The sequence below is a fragment of the Thamnophis sirtalis genome, unplaced genomic scaffold (genome assembly GCF_051295495.1).
Source record: "Thamnophis sirtalis isolate CommonGarterSnake01/CBP01778 unplaced genomic scaffold, rThaSir2_p1.2 scaffold_2, whole genome shotgun sequence".
Taxonomy (NCBI): Eukaryota; Metazoa; Chordata; class Lepidosauria; order Squamata; family Natricidae; genus Thamnophis; species Thamnophis sirtalis.
Window position 1 is genome coordinate 34,039,650 of NW_028261382.1, and position 16,066 is coordinate 34,055,715.

Genomic DNA, 16,066 nt, shown 5'->3' on the forward strand with positions numbered 1-16,066 from the left:
TCATTAAGTGTTGTACCTTAGGATTCTTGATGAATGTATCTTTTCATTTATGTCCACTGAGAGCATCTGCACCAAAGATAAATTCCTTGTGTGTGCAATCACTCTTGGCCAACCAAGAATTCTATTCTATTCTATTCTATTCCTATTCTATTCCACTCTATTCTATTTATTCTACTCTACCTTATTCTTATTCTTATTCCTATTCCTACTCTACTCCCATTCTATTCCACCCTATTCCTATTCTATTTTATTCTATTCTATTCCTATTCTATTCCACTCTATTCTATTTATTCTACTCTACCTTATTCCTATTCCTATTCCTACTCTACTCCTAATCCATTCCACTGTATTCCTATTCTATTCTATTCCTATTCTATTCCTATTCTATTCCACTCTATTCTATTTATTCTATTCTACTCTACCTTATTCCTATTCATATTCCTACTCTACTCTACTCCTATTCCATTCCATTCCACTCCACTCTATTCCTATTCTATAATATTCTATTCCTATTCCTATTCCATTCCATTCCTATTCCACTTTCCTTTCCTTTCCTTTCCTTTCCTATCCTATCCTATCCTATCCTATCCTATCCTATCCTATCCTATCCTGTCTTACTACTGCTGCTACTACTAATCTCTCCCTGCTAATAAACATCATGTTATAATTTGTTGTTTGTTTGTTGACTCCCGGGATTTAAGTCCTAGCCCAGCATCTAAGAATCTTAAAAGTCACAAAAACCTGGATCTCTTGTGATTCTCTCTGTTGGAGTAAACGGACGAATGTCCAGGAACACCTCTGACCACTTTCTCTGATCAAAATATGGCTTTGAGTGGAGATGATTATCGCCAGTGCTTGGAGTGTATTTTAGTTGGGTTTACAAGTTACTCTTGGTTATAAATCTAGCGTGCCATGCAGGCGTTTCATGGCCCAACTAGGTAACATTATCAGTGTTAGAAGTTCCCTCGTTGGGCCATGAAATGTCTGCAAGAAAACCACCAAGATCAGAGAGCACCAAGGACCCCGCGGTCCTCCCCCTCCTCCCCCACTCCCTTCTAGAACCCTTCTCCTCCCTTTTCCTTCTCCTCCTCTCTGCAAACCGCACTTCCTTCCAGCACTGATGCCATTACCTAGCTGGGTAAAGAAACGTTTGCGAGAAAAACACCATGCTCAGAGAGAGCACCAAGGTCTCCACAATTTCACCCTGAGCTACAAATATTTTCTTCTGTCAGTACAGAGCTAGCTCCTTGATCGTTTCCGTCCTGCGCTATTTAATTTCTAGCCACTGTAGTTATCGGCAAAATGTCCCTATACACACAAACCTCCAAGTGCATTACACCGCGCACTTAAAAAAACCCACTTTGCGATACGAAAACCTGCCAGAGACGCCGCGTGGAAAAGCACAAAGTAGTCTTTTCATTTCGTTCTGTTGTAAACCCTTTGGGGCAGCCACATCGTTCGCTGTTTGCAATTCCCCTTCTATTTTTTAAAAAATAAATAAAAATAAATAAGGCACTAACACGAGTAAATTTGTAATTGGGCTTTTTTTACACACAGAGAGAGCACCATCACCCGGCTCACTTTATTCCCTTGTAACGAGCTAGTAGAGGATTTGATTTATTTTAAGGGCTACTTTGAGTAAATTCTGTAATTTCGCCAGCTGTCAAGGTGGCGTTAAGCGAAATGGGTTTGAACTGCTGTAGTTTTTGTGTCCCAGGCCAGGTGTCAAGGCCCCTTCTCCTTTCCCTCGAAATTCTGTCACTCTGGATTTACTAGCGGTTTCCCGCAGTTGAATCCTTAAGCAGCGCTGAGTTAATACTCCGTCAGCTGGCTGTGGCATTTATTTCAATGCTTTATTTCCATATGCTCTTTCTTTCTTTCTTTCTTTCTTTCTTTCTTTCTTTCTTTCTTTCTTTCTTTCTTTCTTTCTTTCTTTTTCTTTCTTTTATTTTCTCTCTTTCTCTACCTACCTATCTACCTACCTACCTCTTGCTTCTTCCTTGCTCTCTATGTTCCTTCCCTCCCACCTTCTTCTCTTCTCCTTGCTCTTTCCTTCCTTCCCCCTCCTTCCCTTCTTCTTGCTTCCTCTCCCCCTTTCCTTCCTCCCCTCCCTCCTTTTCTTCTTCTTCCTCCTTCCTTCCTCTCCATCTTTTCCTTCCTTCCTTCCCTCCCTCCCTCCTTCTTTCCTTCTTCTTGCTTCTTCCTTCCTCTCCCCCTTTCCTTCCTTCTTTCCCTCCCTCCCTTTCTTCTTCTTCCTCCTTCCTTCCACTCCCCCTTTCCTTCCTTCTTTCCCTCCCTCCCTCCTTTTCTTCTTCTTCCTCCTTCCTTCCTCTCCATCTTTTCCTTCCTTCCTTCCTTCCTTCCCTCCTCCTTTCCTTCTTCTTGCTTCTTCCTTCCTCTCCCCCTTTCCTTCCTTCTTCCTTCCCTCCCTCCCTCCTTTTCTTCTTCTTGCTCCTTCCTTCCTCTCCATCTTTTCCTTCCTTCCCTCCTTTCTTTCTTTCTTCTTGCTCCTTTCATCCTCTCCACCCTTTCCTTCCTTCTTTCCTTCCCTTTGAATATTTTATTATTGCCTAGGAATTTTTTTCCAGGACTTTGTGTATGTTTGTGCTTACACACACACACACACACACACACACACACACAAACACACACACACAGACACTACACTTCTTATATTGCAATTTCAGGGGCTAAATTAACCACACCATTCATGTGGCATTTCCCCACTTTTGACCAGGAAAGGGAGAATAAAGGGAACGAATAAAAAAGTCCAAGTTTCTCAAAGGGCACGCCTGTTGCTCCACCCAAAAACTGGCCCAAATCTTTTTTCCTTACTTCCCGCTGCATTTTCCCGAATGGGCCGAAGCCCTTTTTTCGAGACAGGAGAAGTCGTTTCAAAACTGCTCTTTTCTTTGGATGCTTCTGTAAAGTGTTTCTCCCCCACCCCTCCACCCCCAACCCCAAATTGCAAAAACCTTCTTCTTCGGTTCTCCTTAAGCTATGGGAAAAATGCAGGCCACGTTTCCGCGGCCCTGATGGGAGAAAGCCTTTACGACAAAATAATGCGTAAAGAACCTTTTGGTTTGAAGCAGAAGAAAAAAAAGAAGAAGAACGGAGCCTGAGGTTGGCTTCGGGGAATGCGTTTGCAGCTGGAAACATCTGTCTGGTCAAAGACTGTTTAGGAGCTGCGCTGGGCGATCTCCAAGGGACGTGGTCTGCAATGCGGAGATGTTCCCAGTGGTGGGGTAGAGGGAGGGTGTGGGGTGGGGTAAGGCTGTCCGGGCAGGAAAACTTCCATGCAGCCAACGAGTTCAAGAGTTTTGAAAGGAGGAGGAAAATATATATATATATATATATATAAGGAATTAAGATGTCTACATCAAGGCCTTTTGGAAAAGAGAGGGAAGAAACCTCAAAGTAAGGATTTCGATTTGGAAAGCATTCGAATCTCGCAATCCTGGCCTCTTATCATCGTCAAGAGAGAGAAAATAAATCCCTCCGCTTCGGCGACTCCGAAGCGAGAAAAACCCTCAAAATATCCCTTTTTTTCTCCGGCAACGTTGCCACTTGCAACAGTCATTAAGCGAACTGTTGTAAGTCGAGACACGCTTCTATTCTTTTTTATTCTTTGTGAGCCGCCTAGAGCCGCGAGGGCACGCGGGATGATGCCTCTCTGCGGGGACGCCAGGTGTGGCCCAGCTCGGTTTTACTGCGCCCTGCGCACGCGCCTCTCGCCGCCCCACTGGTTTTCAAGACTCTGCCATCCACGCAGGAGACGCATGCGTTGGGGGCGTGGGGGGAGTCCTGGGGTTGGTCCCCAGAGGCTTCAGGGAGGCCTGCGAGGCCCAAAATGGACGCACACACCCCCTGCGCCCCGTTTTTGTCTCGGTGGTTTCCTTGCCGACGTTTCATTCTCCTACCAAGCGCAGCAGCCCTGATGATGTTGCCTAGTCGGGTAATGAAACGTCTCCAATCAAACCGCCGAGCTCGGAAAGGCACAGAAGGCGCCCTAGAAAAAGGCCGCAGGCTGCCGGGAGAAGAAAGAGCGGAGAGAATCGCTGGTTGGATTGGGAACGGGGACATTTCTGTTGCTAAGCCATCGCTTCGTTCTTTAAATCTTTTTTTTTTTTTTTTAAAGGAACTAGTACAGAGCTGTTTTTCCAAGCTCCATTTCTCACCCGGGACCTGACTTGTCACTTTCCCCCACCTCATGCCTGAGAAGGTTGCTAAAGGTTGGGGGGCAACAAGGCTCAGAATGGCATTTTTTTACACGGGGGAGTCAAGGAAAGGAACGGCGGAGAAGGTCAGCGATTCCCGAGGGGTTTTTTTTTAAAGAAGAAACGGAGAAGGCGAGAGGGAGTTACAGTTGGTGGACTGCTTGCTCCCAAAAAGGAGGGTGCAGGATTGCTGGTATCTGGACGGATTGAACATAGAATAATGTCTGAAACTATGCAGGGCTTTCTTCCCCCAGCTGGGGGGTGGACTACAAGATCTCCAAGGTCCCTTCTGACTCTGTTATTCATCGCTCCCTCTTCCTTCCTTCTAAAATGCCATGTTAGTTTGATGTTTCAACGCCACCCCCACCCCCAAGACAGCTCCAGGGGAAGGCTGCTCTTTGTTTATATGTGTGGCAGCTCAAGCTGCCAGCTGTGCTGGCTGAGGATGATGGGAGTTATGCCCCCCCCCCCAAGTATCTGGAAGGCGCCAGACTGAATAAAGCACACTCGTCAACTGTTCGTAAGATTTAGGCAAAATTTGACTGGCTGGGAAAACTGATAAGTCACCTGGAGAGAAAAAAAGGAAAGAAAGGAAGGAAGAAAATAAAAAGAGGGAGGAAGAACAGAAGGAAAGAAGGAAGGAAGGAAGGAAGTAAAGAAAGAAGAAAGGAAGGAAGGGTGAACAGGAAGGAAGGAAGAAAAAGGGAGGAAGAACAAGAAGGAAAGAAGGAAGGAAAGGTGAACAGGAAGGAAGGAAGGTAAAGAAAGAAGAAAGGAAGGGTGAACAGGGAAGGAAAGAAGAAAAGAAAAGAAAGAGGGAAGAACAAGAAGGAAAGAAGGAAAGAAGCAAGGAAAGAAAGAAGTAAGGAAAGAAGAAAGAAAGGAAGGAAGAAAGGAAGGAAAGGTGAATAGGAAGGAAGAACAGGAAGAAGAAAGAAGGAAGGAAATGTGAACAGGAAGGAAATAAAGAAAGAAGAAAGAAGGAAGTAAGGGTGAACAGGAAGGAAGAAAAGAAAAAGGAGGAAGAACAAGAAGGAAAGAAGGAAGGAAAGGTGAACAGGAAGGAAGGAAGTAAAGAAAGAAGGAAATGAAGGAAGGAAGGGGAACAGGAAGGAAGAAAAGAAAAAGAAAGAGGGAGGAAGAAGAAGGAAAGAAGGAAAGAAGGAAGGAAAGAAGGAAGGAAGGAAAGAAGAAAAGAAAGGAAGGAAAGGTGAATAGGAAGGAAGAACAGGAAGAAGAAAGAAGGAAGGAAATAAAAAAAGAAAGGTGAACCAGAAGGAAGGAAAGAAAGAAGGAAGGAAGGAAGGAAGGAAGGAAGGAAGGAAGGAAGGAAAAAAGGAAAGGTGAACAGGAAGGAAGAATAGAAGAAGACAGAAAGAAGGAGGAGGTGAACAGGAAGGGAAGGAAGGAAGGAAGGAAGGAAGGAAAGGAAGGAAGGAAGGAAGAAAGGGTGAACAAAAGGGTGGCTGGATGGGGCTGGGGGTGGGTGGGGAGGAGGGGACGGCGGGAAGGACCGAAGACCATTCATCCCGGCTAACGACTTGTTCATTATGAGTGATGATGGATAAAGACTTCTCACGCAGCGATGAAATCAAGATTTATATGCATTGTTTCCTCTCTCAACTAGTGGGAAGATCATCATCATCTAATTCCATCTCCGCGGCCAGCGATGGGCATCCGGAGAGCGGCGTTATCAAACCGCGCAGTCAGCTGGCAAAAGCCGCGACGTGCGGCTGGCACATTCTGGACGGGGCTGCCAGCAGCCCAGGGTGAACGATGACGCTTGGCCGGCAGCCAAGCGCCTTCGAGACCCCCGGCAGGCTTTCGGCTCTGCCTATATCTCCTCGTCTTCTTCTTCTTCTCCTTCTCCTTCCCCTTTCCACCCCTCCTTAAAAAAAAAAAAGAATCCGATTTTCATTGCTTCGTTCAATTGCTCTCCGCTGCCATTTTTTACAGCTCTTATCGTTTTTCCCCGGAATGCGGCCTTGAGACAGCTCATCCGTGTCCTTTGGCGGTGTTATCTCTTCTAACTTTTATTAAAACTTCAGCTTTCATCGGGAGATAGCTAATTAAATTGGTGACAGATTATAGACTCGTTTGGGGGAAAGGAGCGGAAGGGGTGGGTGGGCTGCGACCAATTCTTTCTTTCTTTCTTTCTTTCTTTCTTTCTTTCTTTCCTTTCTCTCTCTCTTTCTTTCTTTCTTTCTTTTCCTAAACAGAAACCTGGGCATGTGAAATTATGTTCTTTCTTTCTCTTTCTTTCTTCCTTCCTTCATTCATAAACAGAAACCTGAGGATGGGAAATTATTTTCTTTCTTTCTTTCTTTCTTTCTTTCTTTCTTTCTTTCTTTCTTTCTCTCTCTCTCTCTCTTTCTTCTTTCTTTCTTTCTTTCTTTCTTTCTTTCTTCCTTCCTTCCTTCCTTCCTTCCTTTCCTAAACCGAAATCAGGAGATGGGAAATTATGTTTTTCTTCTTTCTTTCTTTCTTTCTTTCTTTCTTTCTTTCTTTCTTTCTTTCTTTCTTTCTTTCTTTCTTTCTTCTTTTTCTTTCTTTCCTTCCTTCCATGGGAAACAGAAATGTGGGGATGGGAAATTATGTTTTTCTTTCTTTTTTTTCTTTCTTTCTTTCCTTCCTTCCTTCGTAATGGGAAATTATGTTCTTTCCTTCCTTCTTTCCTTCTTCCTTTCCTTCCTGTGGAGTTAAAACTAAACCGACCCGTACAGAGTGGAGAGGGTGAGAGAGAGGGAGAGGGGAAGGAAAGGTTTCATTCATTTAACCAAGACAAGATGCTTTATCTCTACCGAGTCTATAGATAGGTTTATATTAAAAGTTCTTTGTGGAGGGTGACACCAGCCGGTGCCATTTCTCACCGTAATTATTTCTCGATGTCAAGACAGATTTTTCCCGGCTCGGTGGGGGCTTTGAGGCTGTACCTGCACAGGCCTCTTGAAGCCAAAGGACTTTCTTGACAATTAAAAGCAAGAAGACCTAAAAGGTTTTGTTTTTCAAAAAATGTATTCCTCCTTTTTCAAAAACGAGAAACACCTAGCCAGCAGATGGGACTGCAAGGACGCAGCGGGAGAGAAGTTTTGCAAAAAGGCTAAACTTACTCCTCGAACTACGACCACCATTCCTGCCGCTGAGTGAAGACAGTTCCTAAGGGGAGATCGTCCCATTTTACGACCTTTCTTGCCAAGAGAATCGCTGCCGTTGTTCAGTTAGGAACACGGCTGTCCAGCGAATCGGGCTTCCCTGTCGACTTTGCATGTCAGAATGTCACAAAGGGGGAAATCACATGACCCCAGGACACTGCAACCGTCATAAATATGAGTCAGTGGCCAAACGTCTGAATTTTGAATACGTGACCAACAGGGATGCTTCAACCGTCGTAAAACGGTGTGAAAAACAGTTGTAAGTCACTTTTTTCAATGTGTTGTAGCCCACTAGCAGAGCTGGCGGCAGATTCGGACAGTGAGGAGGTTGGGGAGGAAGATGGGCCAGTCCTGGAGTCTGGGGAAGGCTCAGATGAGGGCTCTGTGTCGGAGGCAGAGAGGGGGCCAGGGCCGTCTGACAGTTATCAGCTGCCTTCAGAGTCAGACATCAGTGAGGCAGAGGAACAGCTGGAGCCTGTTCCCAGTGTGCGCATGCACAGAGTTGCCAGACGAAGGGAACAGCTAAAGAACAGGGGGCGACTTGGGAGTAAGGCCACAGGGGGAGGATGAATGGCCCCTCCCAGAGGGAATAAAAGAGGAGCGAAAGGGGAGTGGAGTTTGCAGGAGACCATTAGTTCTCTTCATTGGCTTGTGACTCTCCGAGACTCCTTGCCACGTTTTGCAGATATTGGCCTGTTATTTGGGAACTCCTGACCCGCACAAAAATTTGGGCTGTAAAAATGGCATGCCACGATTTGTAAGATCAGATGTGAGTTTCCACTAAAAACTGCTTTTTGGTTCCCAAAGATAAGGGATTCCCAGGAGAATCCATTCTTGGGAAGGCCTTCATAAAGATGAAATGCTAAAATTTGCAATACCCTTTGGCCAAACTTCTCTGTCTCAAATATCTCCTCCTGAGCGCAAAGATGACACACTAAAAATTGTACGTTTGCTAAAAAAAAAAAAAAAAAAAATTGAATCTCAAATATTCGGTTCCGAGTGCAAAGGTAAAATACTGTAATTGCAAAAGACGTTTGGAAAAAAAAAAACACCAAACCAGTTCAATCTCAGAGAGCCAAAGGGCTCCGAGCCCAAAATAAAAATCCAGACAGAACCGTCTCCAAGTTGGAGCGAAATCATCTGTTTGTTTTTTGACCTGGGACAAAATTTTGCCTTTTTGAAGCATCCACTTTTAAGTTGAAAGGTTTGGCCGATTCAACCCTGAAAAAAAGGGGAGGCTTGTTGCAAAACAGCCTAGGTGTCAAAGAGATTTTTTTGGGAAGAGTCGGAATAAAACATTCAAGCTGTTTCCATGTTTATTCCAAAGGAACAAAAGCCAGCTGGGAAGAATCTGATGCAACGTTTCAAAAACAAGAAAAGTTCCCTTTTTTCTGCATGCTAGCCTAAATTGGAAGTAAAGGTAGATTTTGGACATTGGTTTTCTTTATATAAGGGACGCGATGTGTATGTATGTATGTATGTATGTATGTATGTATGTATGTATCTATCTATCATCTATCTATCTATCTATCTATCTATCTATCTATCTATCTATCTATCTATCTATCTATCTATCTATCTATCTATCTATATGTTGTATTTGTGCTGATAAATAAATAAAGGGAGACTAGTATAGATCTATTTCAAGCTATTTAGCTCTCATCAGCTAGCCATACCCTTACTGGGATTCGAACCTGGGCTGTATTACATATTAGGCAGATGTGTTAACCACTAAGCCACAAGGTTCTCCTCCTTTACCATATTTGGACATACCAGGGGTTGTGACACTAAATATATACCTATTTCCCTGGCTCAGTGATAAAGGAGGAGAACCTTGTGGCTTAGTAGTTAATACATCTGCCTAATATGTAATACAGCCCAGGTTCGAATCCCAGTAAGGGTATGGCTAGCTGATGAGAGCTAAATAGCTTGAAATAGATCTATACTAGTCTCCCTTTATTTATTTATCAGCACAAATACAACACAAATGTAACAAAGGCAACAGTAAAAATATTGGGTTTCTGTCTGGATGGTCTCTTGTGATGAGCCGATAGACAGAGAAAGGAAGCAGTAGGCTTCCTCCCATATTTGGGCATACCAGGGGTTGTGACACTAAATACATACATACATACATACATACATACATACATACATACATACATACATACATACATATAAAAAAGGACACGGTGGCTCGGTTGGATAAGACTCTGAGCTTGTTGATCAGAAAGGTCGGCCGTTTGGCGGTTCGAACCCCTAGCGCCACGTAACGGAATGAGCTCCCGTGACTTGTCCCAGCTTCTGCCAACCTAGCAGTTCAAAAGCACGTAAAAAATGCAAGTAGAAAAATAGGAACCACCTTTGGTGGGAAGGGAGCAGTGTTTCGTGTGTCTTTGGCATTGAGTCATGCCGGCCACATGACCACGGAGACATCTTCGGACAGCGCTGGCTTTTCGGCTTTGAAATGATGAGCACTGCCCCCTAGAATCGGGAACGACTAGCACTTAGGCGCGAGGGAACCTTTACCTTTTTATGTTTCTTATTAAAAGGGATGGGGTGATGGGGAGGAGGCCTCCCAAAATGGCTACAACACCCACAACTCTTTCCCACGTTATTGAATGCTTTGCGGGTATGCAGAGTTGCAACCATTTGAAGTTACAACAGCACTGAAAAAGAAGCAGAGCGTTTGAATTCCAATTACCTGACCATGGAGAAGCGGCAAAGGTCATAACCATGAAAAATGGTCGTTAAGTTACATTTTTCAATGCCTTCGTAACTTTAAACAGCCACTAAATGAATTGTTGTAAGGCAAGGGCGACCTCTAATGTGTGTGTGTGTGTGTGTGTGTGTGTGTGTGTGTGTGTGTGTGTGTGTGTGTGTGTGTGTGTTCCAGCATAACTCTGGAACTCCTCGAGCAATTTCAACCAAACTTGGCATACAGATGACTTACTCTCTGGAAACTAATACTAGTTGTGGGTTGTTAAGATGCAGCCTGTTGTGCCTTCAAATGGCTTATACCGTACTGTTGTAAAATGGCTTCTACTGTACAGCACAGTGGAGTTGCCATGGTAACAGATTCACAGTACTCCACAAGGGGGCACCCTCTGATAAGGGGAAAAATCCAACATTAGAAATTACATTTGGTCCGGACATTTCCCCCCTCCTCCCCAATTAATAAAATATCGTCAACATTATCGGCTAGTTTAAAAAAAACAAAAAAACAAAACAGGGAGACAATGGATCACTGGAAAGAGATCCAGATTTATGGTCCAAATCCATTTCTCCTTCCTACTTCTTCTTTTTCTTTTTGCAATAATTCCCCGACTACCTTCACCACCACCACCACCCCGAAAATAAGCAAAATTACAAAATATAAAACTGCTCCGTTTTACGGCGAGGAGAATGTGAAGCCCGCCGTCTTTCAGCCACACTCACCCTAAAGCGAAACCCGGGAGGAAAATAACATTACAGAGCAATTGGTGAGCAGTGCGTATCGAATGGCAGTTGAGGCGAGATGGACAGATTCCAATAAATAATAGATAATAAATAATAAACAAAAGCAATGAAAATACATTGACTGCCTTGCTTCAGAAAGAATCGCTAAGAGAGGTCACTTTGTCACCAGGAAAACAAGATTCGGAAGCGATCCGGGGAAAGGGGGACGGGGTAGGGCGGCCGTGAAACGCACTGCCCTCCCTCCTAAACAATAATAATAATAAAAAATAAAATAGGTAGGAAGTAGGAAGAGGTCTGGTTTCCCCACCTGAGCCGCGCTGCGAACTCTTCCTTCGCTTCAGAGCCTTCTGCAAAATGTCCTTCATGGTCACCTTCAGGCTCTCCACCTGGATCAGGGAGAATCCATGCGCGGCATTTCTGCAAAGGCACAAGGAGAGGAGGGTTGAGGGGCACGGAGTGGTTCGCGCACGGGCTTGGCCCAGGCTGCTGCCCGGGGGGAGGGGGGACGGGACTTAGGGCTGGTACAATTTTTTATTTAATGAACAGAATACAGAAAAGTGGAATGGAAGATAGGATAGGATAGGATAGGATAGGATAGGATAGGATAGGATAGGATAGGATAGGATAGGCTAGGACAGGACGGAATAGAGTAGTAGAGAATAGAATATGGAATGGAATAGAATAGAATTTGAAAGAATAGAATAGGAGTACAGTGGAGTAGAATAGAAATAGGAATAATTGAATAGAAATAAAAGAGAAATAGAATAATTGAATGGAACGGAATAGAATTTGAAAGAATAGAAGTAGAGTGAAAAGAAATAGGAATAATTGAATAGAAATAAAATAGGAATAGAATAATGGAATGGAAGGGAATAGAATTTGAAAAAATAGAATAGAATAGGAGTAGAGTAGAGTAGAATAGAAATAGGAATAATTGAATAGAAATAAAATAGGAATAGAATAATGGAATGGAATAGAATTTGAAAAAATAGAATAGGAGTAGAGTAGAATAGAAATAGGAATAATTGAATAGAAATAAAATAGGAATAGAATGATGGAATGGAATAGAATGGAATTTGAAAAAATAGAATAGAATAGGAGTAGAGTAGAATAGAAATAGGAATAATTGAATAGAAATAAAATAGGGATAGAATAATGGAATGGAATAGAATAGAATTTGAAAAAATAGAATAGAATAGGAGTAGAGTAGAATAGAAATAGGAATAATTGAATAGAAACAAAATAGGAATAGAAAAATGGAATGGAAGGGAATAGAATAGAATTTGTAAGAATAGAATAGAAGTAGAGTAGAGTAGAGTAGAATGGAAATAAGAATAATTGAATAGAAATAGAATAGGAATAGAATAGTAGAGAATATAATAGAATAATGGAAGAATAGAATAGAATAGAATGGAATAATTGAATGGAATGGAATATAGAATAGAATAAGAACGGAACGGATAGAATAGAATAGAATTTGAAAGAATAGAAGTAGAGTAGAATAGAAATAACAGAATAGGAATAGAACAGTAGAGAATAGAATAGAATAGAATAATGGAATGGAATATAGAATAGAACAGAAGTAGAGAAGAGTAAAACAGAAATAGAAATAATAGAATAGAAATAGAATAGAACTGAACAGGAATAGAATAGAATAGGAATAATAGGGTCGGAAGGAACTTTAGAGGTCTTCTAGTCCAACCCTCTGCTCAAGCAGGAGACCCTATGCCATTCTGGACCAATGGCTGTCCTTTCTCTTCTGGTCAAATAAATAAACAAATTATAAATGAGCCAGCAGGCCATGATTCTTCCCTCCTAGTGAAACTCCCCATGGCAATCCATCTGCTTCCAGCCCCTTCAACCTGGGGGACTTCAGAAAGGAATCCAGTTGGCCATTGTAGGCTAAATGATGATCTGTTCTAAACTGAATGGCAGAAAAGTAGAGAAGAACAGAGTTGGAAAGGGACCTTGGAGGTCTTCTAGCCCAACCTTCTCCTCAAGCAGGAGACCCTCTATACCAGTGTTTCTCAACCTTGGCAACTTTAAGTCCTGTGGACTTCAACTCCCAGAATTCCCCAGCCAGCTATGCTGGCTGGGGGATTCTGGAAGTTGAAGTCTACAGGACTTAAAGTCGCCAAGGTTGAGAAACACTGCTCTATCTCTTCTTAAAAATCTCCAGGAATGAAAAACCCCCACAGCTCCTGAAATTGTATTTTTGAAGACCCCCTGAAGCGAAGCGAGCTTGGAAAAGCTTGGCTTGTTCAGATTTTATTTATTCAAGCGATCGCACACATCCCATTTCCCCAAGCTCAAGTTCAGGTAGGTAGGATCCTGGGGCTGTGCGTGGGGACGTGGGAGAGGGATCCAAAAAGTTGACTAGTTCTGTGGGCGCCCGGATTCCACTCTGCTTAAAATCCCACCCTGCCAATTGGACGGGGCTCAGCTTGGGAGTTTTGAGGAGGCTCCTGGGGAATGGAGCAGATTCAATCTGGAACAATTAAAAGCTTTTTGGCTGTAAGGCAGCACCGTTTTGACCCTGATACACCCCCCTTGGCGTATCTTGGATGGAATCGAAGCCCTCCTTAATTAAGGGCGTTGCCAAAGATGGCCAATTTGGAACGATAACCCTGGCAACGCAGCGATGCTCGCTGTCAAAACAAGGGGAGTGTTACAACAGCCCTGTGGATTATTGCTCTGAATCCTATTCCAGGCCAGAGTTGTCTCCCCCCCCCTTTCCCCTCCCCAAGCCGCCTTCTCCTCGCTTTCCAGACACGGCGGAAAGAAAAGTGACTGGGGGCTAAAACCTATGAAGAACGGTTGCAGGAACTGGGTAGGTCTAATTTAATGAAAAGAAGGACTAGGGGAGACATGATAGCAGAGTTCCAATATCTCAGGGGCTGCCACAAAGAAGAAGGAGTCAAGCTATTCTCCAAGGCACCTGAGAGTAGAACAAGAAGCAATGGGTGGAAACTAATCAAGGAGAGAAGCAACTTAGAACTAAGGAGAAATTTCCTGGCAGTTAGAACAATTAATCAGTGGAACAATTTGCCTCCAGAAGTTGTAAATGCTCCAATGATGGACGTTTTTAAGAAGATGTTGGGCATCCAAGCGGCCTCAACGACCCTCTCAAAGGATGCAAATTCTTTTAGAGCAAAGCGACACCTCAAAGCCTGCCCGAGGGAAGGAAAAATAGGATTGGGCAAGATGTATGAGATATTGACCCAGAAGTAACTTTCAGAAGTTGGAAGAGGCACCTCTGCTAATCTGCTTCATCTATTTCCGATGTTTAGATTGCATTTTTGCAATTACTGCTTTTTTTTGGTTTTAAATCCAAGCTTATCTAAAAAGCCTCAGCAGATGAACAGGATAGAAATGACAAATTATTATCATTAGTCGCCTCCCGTTCGTAAAACCGGCATGCGGTCTTAAGCTATTTCCTTGGTGACAGACTTGGTTAACAATAAGGAGACTCGGGATGGGCTGCCCAACTCTGGTCCAGCACAAATAGAAAATAAAGTACGTTTCTTCCCCGCTTTTTCACAGAAGAGGTTCAAATGTCTTTCAAAACACTGAATATTTGCAGCTCGGGGTTGAAATGAGGGGCCAACTCGGCGTTCTCTGAGCTTGGTGGTTTTCTTGCAGATGTTTCGTTACCCAACTAGGTGACATCATCAGTATTAGAAGGGAGTGGGGTGTGTGGACTGGAGGAGGTGGAGGAGGACTGTGGGGTCCTTGGTGCTCTCTGAGCTTGGTGGTTTTCTTGCAGATGTTTCATTACCCAGCTAGGCAACGTCATCAGTGCTAGAAGGGAGTGGGGTTGGTGGAGAGGAGGAGGACTGTGGGGTCCTTGGTGCTCTCTGAGCTTGGTGGTTTTCTTGCAGATGTTTCATTACTCAACTAGGTAATGTTATCAGTGGTAGAAAGGGGGAGGAGGAGGAGGAGGAGGATGACTGTGGGGTCCTTGGTGCTCTCTGAGCTTGGTGGTTTTCTTGCAGATGTCTCATTACCCAAACTAAATAACATCCTTAGTAGTAGTACTGATCACCAGCCCTGATGATGTTACTCAGTTGGGTAATGAAACGTCTGCAAGAAAACGACTGAGCTCAGAGAGCACCCAGCTTTCAAACTACACCTGAAAGAGCATTTTATGAGCTTGTTAGGCAGCTTTCGTTCAGAAAATAGGTAAGACATCCCTCTATTGAGGGAAGGCATCTTGCAAAGATGCCCATCTTTCAATTTTTGGGGCACCGAGCAGCAATTGGTTAAGGTAAAGGTTAAGGTTTCCCTCGCATGTATGTGCTAGTCATTCCCGACTCTAGGGGGCGGTGCTCATCTCCGTTTCAAAGCCGAAGAGCCAGTATTGTCCGAAGACATCTCCGTGGTCATGTGGCCGGCAGGACTCAACACCCGAAGGTGCACAGAACGCTGTTCTCTTCCTGTTCCTGTTTTTCTACTTGCATCTTTTACCAGCTTTCGAATTGCTAGGTTGGCAGAAGCTGGGACAAGTCACGGGAGCTCCCTCCGTTACGCAGGCTAGGGACTCGAACTTTCTGATCAACAAGCTCAGTGTTTTAGCCCCCGAGCCACCGTGTCCCTATATCCCTCCGATAACGATTGGTTATCGGTGCTAAAAAGGGTCGGGACACGTTAAAGCATCCTTTGCATTCTCCAGGCAGACCATCTTGGGAAAGATCCATAATTCCTCAATGGACAATCTTTAAGAACCAGCCTAAAGAGAGGACCATCGCTGGCCAGAGATGTTCTCTCATTGTGTCTCGGTGGCGTTTTTTTTTTTTTTTTCACCCACCAGCAAAATGGAGCCAGCTGGAAAGTTCTGGTTTGCATCCCTTAACAACGGAGCAACAGAGGAAGAAGCAAAATTCCCTCCCTTCTTGTAAGTTCAAAGCTGTTATGACAACCGAGGAGCATTTCTTTGGCCCTTTCTCAAGAACTCGGCTAAAAGTTTCGCCTTAAGTTGCCGTGATACAAGATTCTCAAAGGGAGGGGAACATTCCAGAAGACAAAGAAGCTTCCCTCGCCATAATGTTAAGAGATGGGAAGGAGCAAATCGTCGAAAAAGCGTATAAAAAAAACAAATATCAATGGGTTATCAATCAACCAAACTCAACGTGGAAAGAGGTAGATAGGCAACTGATGATGTTACCTAGATTGGTAATGAAACGTCTGTAAGAAAGCCACTAAGCTCGGACAGCACCAAAGACTCTCAAGTCATCCTCCTCT

General features: G+C 43.8%; 1 protein-coding gene across 7 annotated transcripts in view; it reads right to left on the bottom strand.

Moving 5' to 3' along the window:
• Window positions 1-16,066, bottom strand: part of MAPKAP1 (MAPK associated protein 1) — a 116,541-nt gene that overhangs the window by 36,388 nt on the left and 64,087 nt on the right. For all 7 annotated transcript variants that reach the window (XM_087704729.1, XM_087704726.1, XM_087704725.1 and 4 more), the window contains one exon: window positions 11,133-11,242. In XM_087704729.1, the coding sequence (XP_087560855.1) occupies window positions 11,133-11,242 (110 nt within the window). The remainder of the gene's footprint in view (window positions 1-11,132; window positions 11,243-16,066) is intronic.